Genomic DNA, 23,295 nt, shown 5'->3' on the forward strand with positions numbered 1-23,295 from the left:
TGATGGAGACGCTGACTGGCTTTCTTTATCAAGGTGCTGATGACTCAGAGATATTTAAAGCTGTCCACCCTCTCAACCTGATCCCCATTTATCCTGAGTGGGTGGTAGTTCCTCTGCTACTTACCAAAGTCCACTATCAGTTCTTTAGTTTTACTGATGTTCAGCATGTAGTTATTCTCCTGGCAGCAGTTCTCAGGGTGGTTAATGTCCATAATAATATAGGCCTTCTCATCATTGTTGGAAATCAGGTCCACCATGGCTGTGTTGTCAGTAAACTTTATTATGATGTTATAGTCTGATGTGGCCCCTATAGGGAGGCTCTGGTGTTGAGGGTGAGGGAGGATTGCCCACTCGTTCCACCTGTAGTCGTGGCCCCCTGCACAGGAAGGAGTTTAGTCCTAGTTTCCAATTTAGTGACCAGTCAGGATGGGATTATTGTGTTGAACTGTAATCAATGAACAGCATTCTAAAATTTTCCCCTCCTGGTATCCAAGTGGGTGAAGGTTGCATGGAGCATGTATGTGTGCCTTTTTGCTCTTTCAACAATGAGACTGAGCACCCTGACGCAAAGAGGTCTCTTGTATTGAGGAGAACAGGATCAACCATCATCTGCCAGTCCCCTCAGATGACCAACAAGAGGAGGAAGAGATGGGATCCAGGAGGCTGAGGCCCGGGCGTCTAGTAAAGGTGACACACAGTTAGAGGGATAGTAGTCACTTGACAAACCAATCAGCAATGGATCAATATTAATATCTACATCTGAAAATCAGTTTCAGATACCAGAAATGTTTCACTCACCTGTTTCTATCATCGTTAGTAGTTTAATACTACAGATAAACATTAATTGTTGATACACAACAATATAATTAATTCACAAGGCTGTACAAGTCATTACAAGTCGTTTATTGTGGGTAAATACTGATGTTCACCATGGAAAACAATCTGACTTAACAATTTTGCAACAGTTTGAAGCTACACCAGTCACCTGATCGGCTGTCGCAACTCCTCCTCTGCACTACTCTGGATGCGGCCAGCTGGTTGTAAATGGACTAGTATCCTCCCCGCCCAGCATCACACACCAGTCTCTCCTCTTGTGAGAGGAAGGCAGACTGAGAGCGGAGGACACACTGTCCCTACACACGACGAACTCAACGAACGTTTCGGAACATTTCGGACACGACTTTTCTTCAGTTTTCTGGTGTCAGGTCGTCGGCAATGAAGTCGTCAGACAGTCGCCCCTCCAGAGTGGGTAGAAACCCCTTCGCCCACGAGCTAAAATTCACCATGACAGAAAAAATAAAGGTAAGAGCATAAAGACAACAAATTATGAAATATTTATGTACTCTTGAATACAGACTGCAGACATACTAATTCTACCATTTTCCCTGGATTTCTACCGTTTTTTCACACCATCTCCCGCCGTGTTCCCTTTAATATATCCCCGTGAATTTCCCTATTTAATTTTTTCCAGGGCTGTAGTAGAGTAAAACACAATTTTCTCACCTTTTTAAAATTCTGAAATAACATTTTACGACTGTCCATCACTTTCCAGCTGTTAGCTTGGTATTTATACCACAGTGTTGGAGCTTCGAGGTGCGCTCGTTTTAGTGTCCGTCTGAACACTGTGTCGTCGCATGAGACACGGAGATAATTGTGAGCTACTGTTAACACGAAGCGACCAACAAACCACCGCCCACCCGTGCTATGCGGCTCTTCAAAACAAACGAAACGTGCTGACGCTAACAGGCAGACACGGTTTTCATGTGACCAATGAATCACAGTTCAGATGATCATATGTGACATTGACGGACATGTACGACATCAAACAATTATACAAAATAAGTAGTATCAAAACTCTAAAGTGAGCTTTTTAAAATGTACATTAGTGTTGTGTATCTGTCTAGTTTATCCAGTGTTGCTGCCTAATATTACCTCTCATTGTGTTGTCCACAGTTGTCATTAACACCATAAGTTCTGCTTTGTGTCCTCTCAGAAGGCGTTTCACATTTCCAGAGTGAGTGAAGGAATAAGGAGAGACATTAGGAAGAAAGAAATGAGGAAGAATTGTAGGATGTAATGATGTTGAAAGAAAAACAAGAAGAAAGTAAAGAGGATCCAGCTGATTCAAGATTGAAAGAAGAAGTTTATAGAGGCAGCTCAGATGTCAGATGATGGAGAGACATGAACACATACAAAGCAGGGAAACTGTTAAGGAACTTACACCTCTATCTAGATTAATTACTGCTATGGTAATTGTTTTTCAAGGCACTTCATGTGTCTGCAAAATGTATAAATTCAATTCCAAATCAACAAACAACCCCACTAACAAAAATCAAAGCACAAGATTGAAACCTGCTGTAAAAAGGACTCACAGATCTTAAAAACAGGCACTAACACTGCACAACGACTCTATTGATATGATGTTTTCTTAAGCTGTTAAAAGGTCGTTGACCTCAGTAACTGCACATTAATGAAACAGCTGAGATGCCAGCAAAAAAACCCACAAAAATGCTGAGTAAACATTTAGATACTTGGGAGACTATGTTCCCATTCCTGACATGTTAGGATACAACCATGCGTTTTGCAAGGTGTGCAGAGTGGGCTTGAGTTTTGGTCATGGTGAGGGAAAGTGATGTTAACCAGCTTGCCAGCAAAGCAAGGAAGAAGCCACAAAGGACACATTAACCGTCACTTCAATTACAGCAGGGCAGGAAGAGTAAAGGCATCTGGTGATTAGATCTCTGGAACCGAGAGAGGAAACCCTTTTTGGTAATGTAAAAATTATAGTCAGGTGGGGTCCCAGAAAATCTCCCTTATTTTCCAAGCTAAATGATGACTGGTATGGCATAAGCAATATAATATAAAGAATGTTAAATATCTTCACTGATTTGTTGTATAACTACTCTTAAAGTTTAGTCTATCCTTCTAGGGGCTGACTCATTTTTATGATGCTGTGATTAATGAGTCAGTTTATTCACAAGAGAGATAATATGTAAACATTTTATCACAAAATAGCAGAAGGAGTGCAGCAGTCTGCTAGTCCTGTGTCTAGAGTTTCATCAGTGTTTTCAATGTGAGCAGTCTTGTCCATTTAATTACAGGATTCAATTTCTTCACGTCAAACACAACTTAAAGAGAAAAAACAGTTTTCCAGGAAAGCTTAAATTCATGCAAAGTCATTTTATATATCTTACAGCATTATAGCTCCCTACAATTAATGCTGTGTGTGTATTTCTTTTAAGATATACCTCATTCTTAGCTTGGCAGAGGGTCTGTGTTCCCTACTTCATAAGTGTCACAAAATGAGGAAGCAGTTTCATTACATGGCTCATTATCGTCAATCTGCCTGATAATACATAGGATAATGGTTCTAGAACTTTGTCATTATCATGAATTAACACACAGATCAATGATAATTGTTACGCCACCAGTTGGGAATGTCTAAAGATGTCTGTGCAGCTGTAGAATGAGTTCATATTGGTAAAGAATGTTAACAAATGGTATCCATTTCTTTCATATTTTTTGGTCATTCAGTTCATGTAACTGCCACACCTCTTCATACGCTCTATTATGAGTGCAACCTGAAACTTGCGGTGTCATTATAGGGCAAGACATTACCCCGCATTTACCTGGAAGGATTTACCAGTCCACAGTTGAATGTTGATTGTCTAAATTTGCATGTAAGACATTTGCATTAGATTTTCGGTGATGCACCTGCTGAAAATGGTAAGAATTTGCACTAAACATTCCAAACAGCATTCTTTTTTTCTTTTCTACCTCATTGCACCATTTACCTGTCAGACCGACATGTTGATGAGGGTATTGTGCACTTAGCTTCCTCCCACATTGTCCCTCCATCAGTCGACACTTCTCTGTTTCTAGTTGTTTCGTTTGACTCATTCAAGTGACTGTAAGCACACATACTGTACAGTGTTTACACTTGGGTGTTCACCCTGTGGGATGGCTAACTGAGGCCCTTGTATACTCCAAATAGTCCACATTACAATGGATCACTTTGAGGGAAGGGGTAGCAAAAAGTTTAGGGGACTAATGGGGACTAATGGTTAAGGTTAGAATAAAGTTAGGGTACAGGTCTGTACAATTAGGGTCTATTAGGTTGGATGACTGACACTTAAATACTGTGGCAGGACATTAAAAATAGACACCAAATGAATTACATACTCATTACAGCAGTTTGTGTCCGCTTGGCCAAACATGAACATGGAAGTAGTAGCATGATACTCTTAAATGGTTCTGCTTCAGTTGGACAGCTTTATCTACAGCCTAAATCAACCGTTTGAAATTGATGGAAGCTCCCTACTGGAGGACGGCGGTCAGGCTGAGATCCCTCCTTATCAATCAACCAATGGATCAATGGACTCCCATGCTAGGTGATTGGTGGGGCTTCCTGATGGCATGACTCTCCTGGAGACACACTGCTAATGTAGTCTGTAGTCTCAACTGAAGGAGTGATTTCTAGTGTTATACTAAAAGAAAAAAGAAATGTAGTACTGAGGGCTAAATGTGCTTTTTTCCCCAGTGGAAATCATCCCCTTACAGGTGCATCAGTCTATGGATGGCAATCTCGTTTAGATGGTTGAAATGTTGGTTGGTCTGTCCATACTGTATCTCAACAACTATGAGATGGACTGCCATGGAATTTGGTGCAGATATCCATGGTGATGGTGCCTTGAGAATGAATCTTACTGACTTTGGTGGTCCACTAACATCTCATCTAACACCACCAGAACATCAGATTCTTACTTCTGCTATGAGATATATCAAAGGCCCTGTTTACACCTGGTATTAACATGCGTCTCTGGTGATCCGCTCACAAGTGGACAGCCAAGACACATCGCTGTTCACACCTGTCTCTGTTATGTGTCTTGAGCTGACAGCTTATATCCAGATTCCGTTGCTGCCTACATCATTTCCACAAAAAGGTCAAAGGGCCCTACGCACAGTTATTATGTCAGTCAGACAAGCACCAGATTTGTTGTTAGTGTGGGCTTAAGTGCTATGAAAAATGTTTCAAGAACTAATATACATGTACGGGCTATTCCAACTGTTCAGATTATTCCAACCACGTTCATCTGTGCTAATCACCAATCTTTCAAGCATTGTCACTCACTTCTTACCTGTTAGGTCCTTGCTGGAGACGCTTCAGGACCCAAGTGGTTTGATCACAATGGGTCTTGGTGGTTGTTAACACTTGTATTTAGCACTGTCCACTTGTATTTGGATCAATTGAGACACATTTAAATGTTAGGTGTAAAAAGGGTTTTATTTATTTATCATCGGTAGGGTAGATTAGGATAATGTGGGACACTTTTTGCAGTTCGGACTTTTTTACATATGAATCCAATTCATTATATCAACACCTTATATCATTATGATATCCCTGATATGTTTGCTTGTTAAACCAGAAGACACTTTTGGAATATTGTACTCAAATGAAACGTGGCACTTATATAAATATTCCTCCTGCCAAATTGTTTGATTTTGTAACCTGGGACACTAGTTTTTAGGCCTAGAAATACTTTGATTTATACTAAGCAACCTTATCTACCAAAAACTTTCTGAAATGTGCGTAGCCATAGATTAAAAACTAGTACCCTGGATGTTCATGTGTAATTTTAAACAATATAACTTACACAGTACGCATATACTAGTTAGCTTTAAAATAATTGAATAGATGAATAGATAAATGCACTGGAGCTTAGTTGAACCCCATTAGTCGATTTCCCATATTACCCTAATTCACCCTACTTTGATTTATTTGATTTACATGCTGAAAAAGCCTCAGCTGTACTTTGTCTTAAGTGCTAATGATCAAATGTTAAATTCCAAATATCATCATGTTAGCATGGTCATAGAGAGCATGTTGCCATTTCTACATTAGGTTTAGCACAGAGCCTAAATACAACCTCTCAGACTGTAGATTTAGTATGACTGTAGACTCTTGAAACAAGTAAAAGCGTACTGGAAACAAGGAACAAAGATGTATTTTTGTATAGAAACTCACATTTCATTTTTTTCAATTTGCAGCCATACAATCCGACAAGAGTAGGAAGTACACTCCCTCTACTCTACCCCATCAGGTTGATCTGTTGTGCCTTTTTCCCATGTCCCCAGGGCCCGGAGGTGCCTGCTTTCATTCACAGCAAAACATACAAAGCACAAGGCTCAGGAAATTGGCCTTTATGTTGGCGCAGTCAGTTCCGAACAACAATGTTCCACTGAGACAAGTGGTAAACCCGGGCCGCTTTTCTCCTTTAGATTTTGCATGCTTTCAAGCCTGGCTTTGGGAAAGTCAACAAACAACCTCAATTGGTTTCACTTAATACTATAACTAACTTTTTTTTCTCCCAGTGCTGTTGCTGGAGGAATGTATTATTAGTGAATATCTTTGTCAGTTTTTCCATTGGAGTGTGCAGTAGATTGTAAACAGTTGTGTGTTTGTCCGTTAAATCTAAGCTGCACCATGTGTGTCTCTGTGTCTGCTTCACACCTCCCCACACCTCCCCACAGCCTGCTTCTAATGTCGCAGCGAGGTGTGTTTTTCCACTTTGGACACGTGTGTGAACCTACGGAGTCTCCTGTAAACAAACACGAGCTCTGAAAGAACAAAAATATGACTCGCCGCCTGCTGTGGGCTTTAAAAGCTATATTATGGCTGTATGCTGTGTATGTCTGACTGGGTGAGAATGTGTGTGTTTGATACATAGAGAAGTCCAGCGCTGCATGATGCATAAGCACATTCCTCCCCCTGGCACTTGTTCTTCCCGGAATTTTTTTTTTCCTCTAACTTCCAGCAAATGTGATCAGCAGTAGTGGACCAACTAGGTCAGCAAGTGAAACAGACAGTAGTGCTCATTCCAGCTGAGTCACACATTGTTGAACAGTGAACACCATACAGACATGGCTGCCAAAGCTCACAGACAAAATACCTGTGACATTTGATAGAACTGCAATAGACGGGATTAGGACATTTCTCACATCTCACCAAATACCTGAAATAATTCTGGGGAAATGGTAAATTGGATATTTTGGATATCTATACACGGTATCTTGGATATGGATGTTTTTGTGTGTGTGTGACAGATTCTAACACCTTTTAACACACACAGCCCAACAACATGACAAACAGTGGGAGAGGTCGAGTGCTTCCTGGGTCCCCAGGTGGTAATCAGAGGGCACTTCCCTCCGCTCATTGAAAACAATTAGCTTGGTGCAATTAGCCCTCACTGCAGGGTAGAAGAGCAGTTAAAAATGTACTGGGCCTCATTGCACAAGGGAGTTGGGTGCCATGCGGTGAGCCTATGGAAAAGTAGGTAATAGTATGTCAGTGTAGGCCTGAGAATATTTATTTCATTGTTTTTATATAGATGAATCACAGAACATGATCAGAGCAGCATATTGTAGGATTCACACAGTTTACAGTGGCCTTTTTCAGCCTGGATATGAATATAAAAATACTGGTGTACTGGTCCCCATGGAAACAAGTCTCTCGCAAGTTCAGGGACTTGAAAAAGACATATTTTAAAAACTATTGTTGAAATTGGTGCAGCTGAGGTCAAGATATCCTAGCTTTCAGTTTCTAGTGTGGGTCAAACTCCAACAACAGAGGAACACTGGATCCTACATTTCCCATAATGCAACTAAACTATTACTGCCTAGTAAATATATAGCAATAAAATAATAAATATAGCATGTTTTTACTGAGGTGGATGTCCTTTCCTGCTTGATGAGATGGTCGCCTTAATATGTGACCGTGTGTACATTTACAGGTGACAGTGTTTGCTGTTGTCTGTTAGCACTTGCATGTCAGTGTTTGCATTACAGTGCAGCTGACTGACATATACAGCGTGCATGTGTGTGTTTTAGAAAGCAGAGTGTCAGAGGCTGTAGGACTGGGCTGAGTGACTTATGCCTTAATGGCCTCTGACAGCTTTACCACTGCCATATGTACAAACAGATGTGAGTGTTTCAAAGAGACAATGAGTCCATCATTGCCTCACAGTCTTCTGAATATTTTAGGTCCAACAGAACGGCCTAACGAGCCTCTGAATTTTACCCTTGGGTGTTTTTCCCTCTCTCAAAGACATTTTCTACTACCTCACTTTTGCTCTCTGCCTTTATACCTGATCCAATTTCACTTCTGTATAATATTGCACGTACACTTAATTAAACTTAATTACTATAAATCACATTGTGTAAATCACAAGTGTTATAAAGAGATCTCGGGCATCTTTTTGGACATTATAGAGAACCATAGCATTCAATATAAAATAAATAAATAAATAAGGTAAGAAAATCATGATCTATGACTAAATGAATAAAATATAACATAAAATATGAATGTGATTTGTAAAATGATCCAATACTTTTTAATATATGTTGTATGTATTATTGTGAATTGCTTTATGTGATTGGTTAGGGTTAGGGTTAGGGTTAGGGTTATATTTGTAAATTAAAACAGCTGTAATTGAAAGAGAAAAAAATGCCCGTAATGAATAAAGATCCACAAACACTGGACCCTACAATTCCCAGAATGCAATTCAATACTGTCTTTTAGACCATACCTGCGTCATAAAACCTGATATCTTTAAACACCAGGCTGTAACTCAAGCTTCCTGTTAAAAAAAGTCTCAAGTCCTATTTAAAATACATTTCTCAGACGTTGTAAAGTTCCCTTCAGATCCTCAGAAAACAATCTAAAACTGTCGTGACAGGCTGAGTAACTCTTCTCCATGGCAACTAAACTGATATTCATGTGTAAAATCAGCTGAGTTCCTCTTTAACAAACTCTGTGTTTTCCCCAATCTTACACATTAGAGGAAGCTTTTGATAGAGGGTTTACTGTCATATTTGTATGCGTTACAAATATTTACCACGCTCAGAGAATAAAAAAAATCACTTTTATAATAGATTTAGGTTTTGTGGTACTTGACAAAAATATCCATCTCTTTGACAAATGAGCTCAGCACTGCAGAGGCGTATTTCTTCCACAGCAGATTGCGAGTTGTTAGTGGCGGGTGGACTAGTATACTCATAAAGTGCTAGAAATTGCTCCCCTCCATCGTGCCCTAACTCATTCTCATGCCACCTCCTGAGAAAATGTCAGTGGATCCTCCCAGATGGATTCGTTAAGCTCTGATGATGAGTGCACTGTGCGTCAGACGCGTGGGGGGCGGGGAGGCAGGAAAGAGGCGTTAGAGCATTATAAATCACCCCCATTACTGTTTATTTATTAATACAGCCCTGCAGTGTGCACCTGAGCTCCTCCATGAACAGAGAGAGAAAGAGGCACTGAGGAAGAGAGGAAAGATGCTATAGGAAGGAAGGGGAATGGGAGGAGCTGCTATGATAAATGAAGTTGCAGCTGGGCAAATAGACATGGAAGTGAGAGATTGATGGACGGATGGATAGTTGAGGAGAGAAATTCCTCCGGGACGGGATTGAAGATTACTGTAGGGCAGGCCCCGGGATGTTGATGAGCAAGAGGAACGAGGGCAAGAGATGAAGAGATCGAACTGAGGTCGGACAAGGGGGAGGAAGGGGCTTAAAATGTCGCTCCGTCTGAATTTACAGCGTAGGCCGTGACTTTGTGACCCTGCTAGTGCACGAACATACCACATCTTTCTCATTACACAGTAAGAGAAAAGGCATGACAGGTTGGTCAGCTGACTTCTCAACTCCGCTGTGGCTCTCCTTCAATAAACTTGAGTTGAGGACTTGTAGAGGTTGTATTTAGCCCCACACTCTGTTTACAGAGTTGCCTTATCTTATTTCCGACCCAACTATTTACATAGTCAGTTCTCACTGGTGTTATGCAAAAAGCAAAAGCGCTTTTCTGATAATAGAAAACGGTCAGTAAATCCCCCTCACAACCCCTCTTGAAATACATAATTGTGTTTTCAAGAAGTGAAGTGCCTTCAAACAACCTATATAGAAAAAAAGACAACATGACAAATAGTAAACAGAAACAATAACACAATTACTACCCACACCCAAATCAATCAATGCTCACACACTGCACGTAGCTGAAACGTCTATGCATTTTCCCCCTGAATTTGTATTGGACGACTTAAATGAAATAAAAAAGATTTTTACTTGTGCTTTAAAAACTGCATCACATAAGCCGGATAATTAAAATGAATGCATGTAAAAATGAAAGTGAACAAAAGAATGTTTCTACCAGCATTTAAAGACAGTAAATTAAGAGCTTCATACTTTTGGATATGATGGACCCTTTTTAGAATTCAAATAAATCTACACAAACATAATCCAAAATAGGTTGCAACAACTCAGTGACAGACATTTTTTTCCTCAGGAGACAAACCATGTTTAGACTCATAAAGAATGCTCAGACCTTAGTTTGCAGTTTTTTATCCCAGCATTTATGTGGAGGTTGAAGGAAAGTCTGGAATCATTAAAAATAACATCAGTATTTTATGGAAAAAACTTGTCATGAAGTAGATGATTCACTGCATGTAATTAAAAATGTTTTTAAAGATCTGTTGGTACTGTATTCAGTGCAAAGAAGTGTACTTATTGGTATAAAACCACCTCATACCACCTCAACTCATACTGAAGTGAATACTGGATTTTCTTATATGAATTTTTAGATCCAAAACACATTCAAATCTATATTTCCTAGTGTTTTCTAACAATAAACAGCAAGTTATATGATATGAACCTGTGTGTGTGTATAGAACACGTAGGATTCCCAGCTCCAGGGTTTCCATACCAGGAATGTGTCATTAGATAATGAACAGAAGATATGTTGACTGTTTGGTGGATGTTTGTTTCTTCCTGAGTGCACAAATGGAATGTGGTCTCCTCTTGCTGTCACCCTAGAGCATGAGTGAGTGTTTCCCTGCCATTAAGGAATGTACAGTATGTTGAAGACATACCATGAACAATGATGGGGAAACAGCACAGTAGTAAAATTGTGATGTGAATATCTCTAGCTCTCTCTTTATCTTGCTCACATACACTTTCTCTGCCTCTCTCTCCAGATAGGACTGATGTCAATTACAGTGTTTCCAGTGCGCCTGCTGCTGGTGTCCTTCCTCATGCTGCTGGCTTGGCCCTTTGCTTTCACAGCCTCGCTGGGACGTTCTGAGTTTGTCGTTGAGCCACAGTCATTGTGGAGGAGGTGTGTATGTGTGTGTGTGTGTGTAAGGAAGTATTAAATGGTTTATGTGCTACCAAAACACATGGGATCAACCACAGGGGTTATATCTTCTATGTATTCAGTATTGAATGCAGCTGATGTGAATCTAATTGAAGTGATGAGGATCACATCAAAACAACTGGCTCCACATGTGATTGGAATGATGGGAGTACTGTGTAGTTATAAAGCCTAAACTATACAAACCCTCCATTTTAATTACACAGGTAAATGCAAACAAAGAGAGGATGTTGAAGAATAAACATTTGTGAAGGGTGTGAGATTAGAGGTTGAAGGAGACCATTGTTTGAAACTTTCTATTGATTATCCACATGTCCTCCATCAGGTTCTTAGACCTGAGTCTCCGGGTGATCATGCGAGCCATGTGGTTTTGCGGAGGTTTCCATTGGATCAAGGTGAAAGGGGAAAGGGTAGCACCCTCCGAAGCTCCCATCCTCACCGTGGCACCACACTCCTCATATTTTGATGCCATCCCAGTTACCATGACCATGTGCTCCATTGTCACCAAACTGGAGAGCAGGAGCATTCCCGTGTGGGGCAGTGAGTAATACACATAAGACACATTTCCATCACATCTACTGCAACTACAGTAGATATAAGGTGCTTTTAATGGCATTCTCTCTGAGTTTGTAGAATAAATCAGTTGAATAGTGGATTTAAAAAAAACCCAAAAACAGTAACTCAACACCCTAACTAACAACATTATCTGCCGTCTATAGACTGTTGGACAACACTGTTTTGTGTTCCTGATGAGTATGTATAGTTACATACAGTCACATATAGGACTATCACTACTATATGATCTGTATTGTAGAGAAGGTGCCCTACGTGCTTTAGTCTGTGACAATTGATGGACTTGTTTAGCAGATAGGTTTCACATACAGGCATTCAAAAAATGTAACCACAGATAATAAAGCAATCCATTACTGTCACACAGTCAGAGTGTCGAGCTCTACAGAGAGGCATGCACTGACGAAAAACACCACTACAATTTTTTTTTACAGACTATGAATGCAAAATATGTATATTTGACATGTTTTGTATGCTGAAGTTATATACTTTAACATTTCGTATTACATATATTTATGTTTTCTCTGAAATGTTATCTTTCATATTTGTTTTATCTAATTATTATTGCATGTTAATATTTTTAGCACATCCTGTAGAGAACACCTCCCCCCTCCCCATTTCACTGCACATATTAACAATATGAGAATGTTACAAATAAATCTTTTAATCTTGATCTAATTTAAATAGAAGCAAATGAGTGATATGGTAAATGAATATGGTAAAATCCATTATACAAAAATAGAGGTAACCCTTACCCTAACCCTAGCCTTCATTTTCTCTGCAAGCAATTTTTAAGCTCTTTTTGACGTAAGATGACTTTGTTTACTCTTAACTATGATAAACAGTGTCTTCCTGCAGCAGGAAACATCAGCCTTTGGAAGTATTAGGACATAACTTCAGAGCCTCTACAGTGTCCTGCCTAGTTTGAGAACTGGTTGCATCAATGACTCTTAAGATCTGAAAATATATCTGCAAGTTCTTAATTATCCTAACATGATTCTCAAATGAACCTTCTGTAAATCCAGTGTACACTTGACAAATGCTGCTACTTTATTTCTTCAAGCTGATACATTCTGAAGATTCACTAACTAAGTTTTTGTCTGTTTTATCTCTCTTTTTCTGGCATTCACCCAAAATCTGCCTTTTCATCATCATCCTCCTCCTCCTTCTCCCAGCTCTGATCAGCTACATCAGGCCAGTTTTTGTGTTTCGCTCGGACCAGGACTCCAGAAGGAAAACTGTGGAGGAAATCAAGAGGAGAGCCCGGTCTGGAGGGGAGTGGCCTCAGGTAACATACATGAAAATGCACATAAAAGCATATAGGTAGACACACACACACACACACACACACACACTGATCTGATCTGATCTAATCTAGCTGACACTGCAGGAGAATTGAAAGGTGATAGTATAAACACAGTGAGTCATGCTAAGTTCATGTGGATCCAGGCCTCTTAGAAACAATGGGTCATAAGATACAGGTACATTTGTTTGTGTGTTTTGTGACTTATTGTTTATTTGTTTATTCCAGATCATGATATTCCCAGAGGGGACGTGCACCAACAGGTCGGGTCTCATCTTATTCAAGGCTGGTATGTGTTCAATATCCTTCCTGCTTCAGGTTGATCAGGAAACCAAGTGGAGGGTTGCCCTGCCCGTGTGTGTGTGTGTGTGTGTGTGTGTGTGTGTGTGTGTGTGTGTGTGTGTGTGTGTGTGTGTGTGTGTGTGTGTGTGTGTGTGTGTGTGTGTGTGTGTGTGTGTGTAGTCCTTGTATGTCAACAAGATTTTATTTGACCTCACTTATCATAAAATGGTACAAAAACATATTTCAGTGATTCCAACACTTCTCATCTAGCATTATCACTTGTTTTAGATAGAAAATTCAATCAAATTCTTTCAGCAGAGCTATAGTGGACATATCATGACATTTGTGGTGCTTCTTTTTCCATAGGCTTGTTTTCGTCTGCTTCTTTCTATGGACCCAAACATTACAATTCAACTTCAAATGTTTATTTTTAGCCACGCTAGCGGCAAGGCTCTATGAATGGCTACGTTGGCCACTTTGATCCTGACTGGCAACAATTGGACGGATCACAATGTAATTCACGCTCCACAAAGGACAAATCCTACTGACTTTGTTGAGCCCCTGACATTTCCTCTGGCACCATTAGCAGGTCAAACGTTAGCATGCTAACGTTTGACCTGCCAATTATTCATCCCCCTGCTCAACATCTCAGTTGAATAGGGTAAATATTACAACTTCTAAACATCAGCACCCAAGCAATGTCACTGAGTATGTTGACATGTTGTTAGCCACTTTAGCTGCTTTCAGCTAAATGCTAAGTATAGCCTCACGGAGCCAATAGCATGGTTGTACTTTTAGCTTATTCAACCTTCACATGACCCCAAGAGAGTTGTTTTCATGTTGTTTTTAGTTGTACATGCACATTATATTGCTGCCTTTTAATACTACATTATAGAAGGTCATAGTGTTATTTTTAAGTAACAAAACCAACATCCTTTGTTCAGTAGTTACTTATTGTTAAATCTTAGAAATTATCCCCTTGCCTAAATGAGAGTTGCTGTCCGCTAATGTAGCTAATAAAATAATTGTGCAAACCTCACTCAGAACAGTATTCAGTTGTGGGGGGTTTAGGTGAATTCCAGCCTTGGGTGTGTTAAGTTATGTGTTATCACTTTGTGCAGTTTTGCAGCTAGTGGGTCTGTACTTGTACGTAATTATTCAAGCGTGGCGTTGGCTGTGTAGCTCTGTGGGTGCGTCCAGGTGTTGGTGTCGGAGCACATTAATCTGATGCTGGCCCAGCAGGTTTCGGGGGCTCAGTGTGTTGCTTGAGGACATCTCAATGGGACACAAAACCATTGCACCCATCTCTCTGGCTTTTGCTTGTTTTCCTGCTTTTTTGTTGTCCGGCAGTCAACTCCATGTGTGTATGTTTCTGTGTGTGGATGTGTATGTGTGTGTGCTGCATTAACCAAGTTATGCTGTCAGCCATTGTCCCCCCTGCCTGCTCTGTCTAATCCCCTTTCTTCCAGTCTGTAATTCTGTCATTCTCACTAAGCCCTATTGGTCACACTTTGTCCTGCTTTGTGTGTATGTGTGTGTCTGTTGTGTTTGTCCAGCTCGATCTGTCTGCTGTGTGTCCAGTCCTATCTGGATGTGTCTCCTCTTGTTATGTCTCTTCACTGGTTTCCAGCACAACAAAGCAACAGTGTATATGGATGCGTGTTTATTTATTTCTTTATTTATTTTTTAGGCTTGCTTGTGCCACCTGTGCCATGACCGTGCTCTGCAGATACCTCCAGTCCTTTTTTTATTTTCCTTTTTTTAATACAGTCATCACTTTCACCTCCACCCTTCTCCTCCTGTCTGTCCTCTAATTACAGTCACATTATTATTCAGAGGTTGTAGCAGTGCTCATTCTCATGTTCTTTCATAGTCTCATATGCAGATGCAGATGCATATGTTTGGCCAATATTGTTTTTATTAAAAAATCAAATGTCAGCCAGTGGTGCTATGCATATTGCATAATGGGGATTTTCTAAAATATTCTCTATTCTTGACCATAGTAATTTGATAAGACTCAGTTCTGTGGTGCAAGAACATTTTTACTCCCCCATCTTTGTCATGTGTATCATGTTAAAGTTGTAGTGAAACTGGTCACACCCTGCCTTAAGGGACAGCTTATATGTGTACACACATTTAAGCTAGTTTAAATGGAAATTTCAGCAGCTTTTTTGTAGTCCACCCAATTTTAAAGTATACGGTTTGTTGTGTTGTTAGCAATTGTATAACTGCATATTTCATTTCTAGAGGACACTGAATACATTTGATCAATGTTCACTTTACACGTCCATGTCTCATAAGAAAAATGTAGAGATACACAAACATACAGCTGACATATGGTCAAATATACAATCTGATAGGGACACACTAGAGGTCATTTCATTCACAAAAACACTAATTTTGTAGATACACATTTCATTTATCTAATATAGACTGTTGAAGCCTCATATTAGCTTTGGCTGATACTAGAAAGAGAACCAGTATGAGAAGAAATACTGTGGTCAGTCCAAAAAATATTAATTTTGGACACAAAATGCCCCCCTAAGTCTGGTCTTCAAGTATTAAATAATAAGTAGCGTACCAGTGTTATTCAAAGCTGACTCAGTAGGCTGAATAGGGTTTTGTCCAGTAATAAATACTGCATAGAGCTTCTGTCAACTTGCCTGTCATCAGGAGGACATTATAGAGTCTCAATAGAGATGCTGTCTGCCAGTGCTGAAGGTTATCCTGAGGTTGGGAGCTTGTCACTCATCTAAACTAGTACACATGACTCAAACTGATCTGTGTCTGAGCTATGTTTTAAACTAGACAAAATCTGTTCATATGTTACTAAAGCAATGTAGTATTGTTGGTGTTAATGTATGTGAGTAGTAATCAAATACTAGTAATTTCACTGTGTATTTTTCATTGACATACATAAATGGTTATCAGAAATAATAATCTTGGTTCTCCATTGTCCTCTTTCTCAGGTGCTTTCATCCCAGGGCTCCCAGTGCAGCCAGTGGTGCTACGCTATCCAAACAAACTGGTAAACACCTCGCATCTAGTCATACCCTTGCTGTTCTGCTTTCTTTTCATCATTTCCACATCTGCTCTACACATACCTGTAACCTCTGGATATAGTTCACGATTAGCCTGACTCCACCTACACCTATGATGTAATGGTTTCTTTCTTGCACGTTAGTATGTGTTCCTCTTGGGATGAATGACTTCATGTACTAGTAGGATGATATTTCATCCTCCTCTTTCTCCGTCTATACACACACAGACACACACACACACACAGGTGTCATGTCTCTCTCTCCGCACCTCTCTTCACTCTCTTATGAATTATGCACTTCTTATTACGTACCCAGTGCTTCTTGTCTGTTTCCCTAGAAAGCTTTTGTCACTGTTTCCCTTATTGCTGACTTTAGTCACTGGGCTCAGCTCACTTTGGTGACATCATGGCAGTACAAGGCAGTTAAGTGAGGCAAAGAAAACCTGAATAAACTGCTCTAACATAGTAGACTTGTCTACACTTGTATAATTCCATCCAAAGTCTTTATTTTTACATGCAAAGAAATGTTTCCATTCTGTCTGTTTCCATCTGTTCATTTAGTTGGGAATGGAAATGACTAGCCACAGCCAGCCATGCTGTTTAAAACCGATTACACAACATACTGATGTTCCTGAGCCAAATCAAAACCAATTTGTCTGATGTCTAAACTCTTGCAACCATCAAGCATGAAGAGAAAATATCATCATCTGCAAGTGCCCAAATGTCCTGCGTGGGCCTGTTGTAAATGTGATGTTATCTGAACTGTCTTCAATTCATCTGGATGCTGTTGGTACCACACCTGAACTGTGTTTACAGCTGCAGATTGGTTTCCTTTGTACAGATCAAATAATATGTTGTCACCCTTAGGCTTAAGGCAGTTTAGTGTTGTGTTTACTTTTGTCTATTACACATGAACAAATAGATGAGGATCCTTGCACTGACAGGTAGCTGATGGCAGTTTCGGTCTTCCTGTGGCCCGACAGTTGAAAATTAAAAGACCTGCACTATTACAGCAGTATTTTGTTTTTGCATATTTATGCCCTTTTGAATATACAGTAAAGGGTATATACTTACTATTCCTGCTGACCATTATCCACAGACTACTGCACCTACTGCCATTTATCATTCACTTTCCTTAAGTTTGTGACGCAAAGGTCAAAATTGATGCAGCAGGGGCTGTGATATGCTGACTTTTAGCGCAAAGTATAGGTCAAGCTCTAAAACCACTGGATCCTACCTTTCCCACAATGCAACTTGATAATTTGTTCCATGTGTTCCAACTCCCCATGCCTCTTCTTTGAAACCCCACCTCTCCAGTTTTCTGGAATTTCTGTGAAAATATGATGTTTCAAGCCCAAACTTGAAATGACCCTAATCATACCATTGAGGTAAATTTTTGACAAAACTTTGTCAAAGCTCCTCCAGAGTCACAGAAGACATTATACAACAGTTTTCGCAGGATGAGTAGTACTCGTCATGATGAATAAATTGAACTTCATATGTAAAATTAGTGAAGTGCCCCTTCATATAGCAGAAACTTTTTCCACTTTGTTTTAAGAGTCATGTTATAATGTGATTGCTGTAATGTAGCTTTAAGTGCAGACTGGCCTAAAAGTTTTAATCTTTTACACTATTATAAACATGCAGTAGCACGTTGATTCCAGTGACACAGAATTCTTTCACACAGTGTAAACAATGACTAGTTAATGCTTTAGTTCTTGAGCAATGTAAAATCATATCAATAACAATTAAAATGTAATTTGAGTTGCTGACTAAAAAAGTATTGCAACATCTGAATCACAGATCTGTACACACCGACACACACCACTGAGAAACATAACAAACTACACTTCCAGAGGGTAAATAAAGTTATAGGAAATTGACTTTGTGACTTTGTGTGTGTGTGTGTGTGTGTGTGTGTGTGTGTGTGTGTATGTGTGTCTTTGTCATGAGCTATTTCCTTTCTCCTCTTCCTCTCCACAGGATACTGTTACATGGACGTGGCAAGGTCCCGGAGCGTGAGTGTAACACACTTAATACACTCACAAACACACACAGCTTGTACTTCCTCCTCCTAACTATGTAGTTAAAACACCAGTGACCTGTTTTCCTTTTAAAAAAAGGAACATGCATGATGCTGCAGGGGAACCTCCATTATCTCCACTACCATCTGTTCAGTCTTGTCTCATTCATCATATTATTTCACTCTTTCTGATCTTGTATTTTCATGTATGGACAAAACTCCTCTGTTTTCCAGGTTCAAAATCCTGTGGCTCACTCTGTGCCAACTTCATAATCCTATGGAGATAGAGGTGTGTATGTGTGTGTGTGTGTGTGTGTGTGTGTGTGTGTGTGTGTGTGTGTGTGTGTATGTGTGTGTTTTTTTTAGGCCAATTGTGTGAAAGTATTTACTTTTTTCGTCACAGTACCTTAAGTACATAGTGTCCTGACAGTCTTTCTCTCCATAGTACTTGCCTATTTACCACCCATCAAAAGAGGAGAAGGAAAACCCTGCTCTGTTTGCCAATAATGTCAGAAAGCTCATGGCTAAGTAAGTACGTGTTGGTATAAGTGTCATTGACCAACATGTGATTAAGCCTGCCTTTGCTTGTTTTGTATTTCCATATCATGCAGACATGCTGCAATGTTAAAGTCCTGATTAATGCGTCCCTCCTTCCTTGACAGGGCACTGGAGGTGCCACTCACAGATCTATCATTTGATGACCGTGAGATCAGCCTATCACAGGGCCCACTGCGCATTTATGATTACAGCTCCCTACTGGAGTTCAACCAGCTGGTGTACCGCTTAGGGTAAGTGGAGGGGTGACTGGATAGACTGGTTGGATGGGTGGAGAGTGGGTGAGTCAAGACTACAGGGTATTGATGGTGAGGTAACACTGACACCTAGTGGCGGCAGGGCAGAAACATACGGACCTCTGATTCAATCAATTGAAGTCAGACGAGGAAATATTTGTAATTGTATGTTCTGCAAAGAGTACTTTTTTTTATTGCCACAGATATTAGTTCTGTTTAATTATGTCTTACTTACTATGTCTTGTCAGGGGATTAATTAAAATAGGAAAATAGTCAGATATCTATAAGCATCTTTTCCGACTGTTTACTTAATTAGAGAATATATCAGTTAGACAAATGTAATCCTACATGTATTTGAGTACTATTCTTATAAAATGATCTCTCAGTACATGTTTGCCAATTAGTTCTATGTGAGAGTAAATCTTGATAAAATGCTCAGTGTTACTACTCTATAGATAAGCAACCAGTAATAATATTCTTGTGATCATATACTGAGCATGAGGGATGAGAGAGATCATGTGATTCTGACTGAATCATACGACTCATTTCATCATCTGAAGAAGTACACAGAGGCTTTCCTTGAACCAGCTCTTTTCATCATTAATGCACTGCCTTTTTAAATGTGAGTTTTTATGCAGAAAAGGGGCAGAGTTTTTATTCAGTGATATTCCCAGAAATAAGCCAATAAGTGGGAAAATATTTATAATTTTATATATAGTTATGGTTTACTGTAGATTTAAAAAATGTATTGAACAGTTTTATTACATAAAAGTGAAGGCAAAACTGAAACAAATATAATCCAAAGGGGTGCAGGCCAAGTGAAGGTGTCAAACCTTTAACAGCATGTGCAAACTAATACATTGTTGCATTATCTGATTTCTTGGTGTTTTTTCTTTATTCTACTGTGTGTTAATAGGCTGAGAGCAGGGACGACAGAAAAGGTGCTTGAAGAGCAGGCCAGAAGAGCCAGAAAGCTACAGGGAGACATGCTGAGTGTAGAAGACTTTGCCCAGTTCTTCAACCTGCCAGTTACAGACACACTCACACAAGTCCACAGCCTCTTTGACCAGGTAAACAAACAGAGTTATATCTATGAGTTTTGATTGCTTAATATTTAAATGAATACAGGTAAATAGAAAGAAATACGATTAAAGCTGCAGGGCGGGACTTTTGTCTCCCCCTTCTGGAATTGGGAGTAATTACAAAAACACTGTCAATGCTGTCGGTGCCTGCATACAGTTAATCTAAATCTAGAAGAGTCACAGACATTTCTAAAATATGAGTACCACATATCTGTGGGCAGGGAGATATTATGAATATCTCAAATATTTAGACTGATTGTACCAGTGACCTCCAGCAGCAGTTTGGTAGTTATCGGTAAGTATACAGTATATTACCAGTTGACAGTGACTGATCAGCACTGTGGAGAATCTGCAGCCTGCTAAATGCTTTGGAGTTACAAGCCAGTTGAGAAGTCAAAATTATTTTTACTGGAGCTGAAGGCAATATGTTTTTGGGTTGCCTGTCTGTCCGTCTCTTGACCATGATATTTCAAAAAATCCATAAAATTTGGCACAAATGTCCACTTCAAGGATGAACTGATTGGAATTTGGTGGTCAAAGGTAAAAGTCACTGTGACCTTACATCCGTCCCATTCTCTTGTGAATGCAATATCTCAAATTTGGCACAAACATCCACTTACTATGTTACAATGTGAGAATGTCATTTACCACACACTTTTATCCTTGCTGAAATGGTTTGCTCGCCACTGTAGCTCAGAAAACAGGTGAAGAATCAGGGCTGAAGTACTTGAGAGGTGATGAGCTGGTGAAGGCAAGTGTCGGATGAGTTAAGATGAGATAAGATAGTCATAGTTCATAGAACCGCAACCCAAATCACATTATGGTCACTGTTAATTTGGAGGTACTTATATGAGTCCACCCTCTTCAGTTCATCTCCCTGGGTGACAACCAGGACAAGGGACCTCCTATTCCTCTTGATAGTCCAATATAATAGCTATTGTTTTTAGAGGCTGCACAAGCAAATCTCATTGTGCTGTTTTACTGCATAATAACAATAAAGTTGATTCTGATTCTGATTCTGATAATCTGATTGGCTTTGCTCATACTGAGCTTTAGGTGATCATCGTTGCACCTTGAAGTTCTCTATCAGTCCTTTGTCCTTCTGTGGAAGGACAAAGGATGATAGCATGTTTCTCATCGGAAATTATTCACTGGAATCACACATGTCAATAAAGTGATAACTTCCATTATGCTAAACAAATGACAACTTGACTGGTTGGTGAAGGCATACAACCATGAGGTGGTATCTCAATTTTAAAGATGTAATGATGTGCTTTATCCACTACGTGATTTTAAGCTATAAATTAGGATTTTTTTTTCCCCACAGCATGGAGATGGGCAGATAGACGTCAGGCACTTTGTCATTGCGCTGTCGACTGTTTCCCGACCATCAAAGTCAATGGAGACCCTCAAACTGGCCTTCAAGGTACAGTAAACACATTTACCATCAAATCTGGTTTGAACTAGGTTTCAACATGTTGCGCTAAGGATACATTTTGCTGTGCAGATGTATGAGAGCGAGGAGAGTGGGGAGGTCCTGGAAGAGGAGCTCGCCTCCATCTTTGAAATAATGCTGGGAGTGGAGGAGGTGGAACTTTCTGTGCTGTTTTTAAGTTTGGAAGATCCTGACAAGGAGAAGATCACATATGGTAAGCCCACTGTTTGTTTGTGACAACAGTCATTATAAATGCTACAGAATTTTTAAACGTCAGTGCAAAAATGTCTAATTAATTACTGTATCCACGGTACAAATTATACCATGATGGAGATGATTGACAGCATCTAGCTCTGTGGCTTCACTGAAGAGGATAAATACAGTCTGGAAGTGATTTTTTCCCCTGTACCATCTGCCTTTTTCTGGAAAAACTTTTCTTTTTATCTTTAAAACCAATCCTAATCCAGCAGCTTTCCTATCTGCACTAAGTACAGAGTATATAAACATGTAGAAGCTGTAAATCTCTATATTGATCTAGAATCATCATCGTAATTAAACTGATCGATAATTGCATGAACAAGCTAATGACTTATTGATAATAGTGTAATATAATAATGCAAATGCCTAACATTTGCAGACAGCGGTAATACCATTTAACACCTGCTTCTATCTTTCACCCCTTTTTCCAGATGAACTCTGTGATTTCATAGAGCAGCACCCACGCTTTGTCATGGATTACCTCAATTTTAAAACCCACCCGCGCAAATTCTGCTTTGGCCGACCTAAGAGCTGCAACGGCCAGAAGCACGACAAAGACAACTGAATTAAGGACTTGAGATATCCCACTGCTCCATTTATCTTCACCGTCTGTCATAACGACATCTTCACATGCTGTAGATTGCCTATCACCTTTGTGCCTTTTTCAAGTGCAGAGAGGGGGAAAAAAGGCAAGAGAAATTGTATGTGAGGAGAATAACAGAGTAGTCACTGTAGGAAGTGTAAGGATGAACCATGGCAGCATAGATGATGATGGAGATGGATCTCTTACTCCCATCACTCCATCATCTTTTTGTTTTGGCCTTTCTTTGTTTTTAACCCTGTATCATGATTTAAAGAAACTTGTTTTATTAAATGATCTGCAAATATATTATTTATTTTAGATTATTTTATTATGTATTAAGTACAGATATTTATCTGATTAGCTAATGAAAGTTTTTTTTAAAGCTTTTGGTTAGCACTTTTGTTGATCTCAGGCAAATGAACACAAGCACATTACCCTTTTCCTGCTGCTCCTCATTAACTTACTGAAAATTTCAGGTTGAAAGAAAAAAAGAATCAGGATACTCACCATGCTGCCATTCAGACTGAGCCTGAGATGTTCATACCAAATATTGCAAGAAAAAAGATAAATCAGCCTCTTAATCCAGAGAAATCATTCCTCACTTCATGCAGCTATCACTGCCGTGGTACACAAACCAAAAAGACCTTACAAAAACGTTTGATCCAGGGATGATTAATAAAGACTGACATATTTTGTCCAGTTATGTTTTTCTGGTAGTATGATGAGTA

General features: G+C 39.6%; 1 protein-coding gene across 1 annotated transcript; it reads left to right on the top strand.

The window, feature by feature from the left end:
• The first annotated feature begins 1,215 nt into the window (after positions 1–1,215).
• On the top strand, positions 1,216–22,559 carry lpcat1 (lysophosphatidylcholine acyltransferase 1). Its single transcript, XM_053334522.1, has 14 exons — positions 1,216–1,302; positions 11,025–11,164; positions 11,526–11,740; positions 12,946–13,058; positions 13,302–13,362; positions 16,325–16,383; positions 18,379–18,413; positions 18,653–18,707; positions 18,864–18,946; positions 19,081–19,206; positions 20,126–20,279; positions 21,619–21,717; positions 21,799–21,940; positions 22,416–22,559. Exons 1-14 carry the CDS (start codon positions 1,216–1,218, stop codon positions 22,547–22,549), a joined length of 1,503 nt encoding a protein of 500 aa, XP_053190497.1. The 3' UTR covers positions 22,550–22,559.
• The last annotated feature ends 736 nt before the right edge of the window (positions 22,560–23,295 follow it).

This window comes from Scomber japonicus, chromosome 15 (assembly GCF_027409825.1).
Source record: "Scomber japonicus isolate fScoJap1 chromosome 15, fScoJap1.pri, whole genome shotgun sequence".
Taxonomy (NCBI): domain Eukaryota; kingdom Metazoa; phylum Chordata; class Actinopteri; order Scombriformes; family Scombridae; genus Scomber; species Scomber japonicus.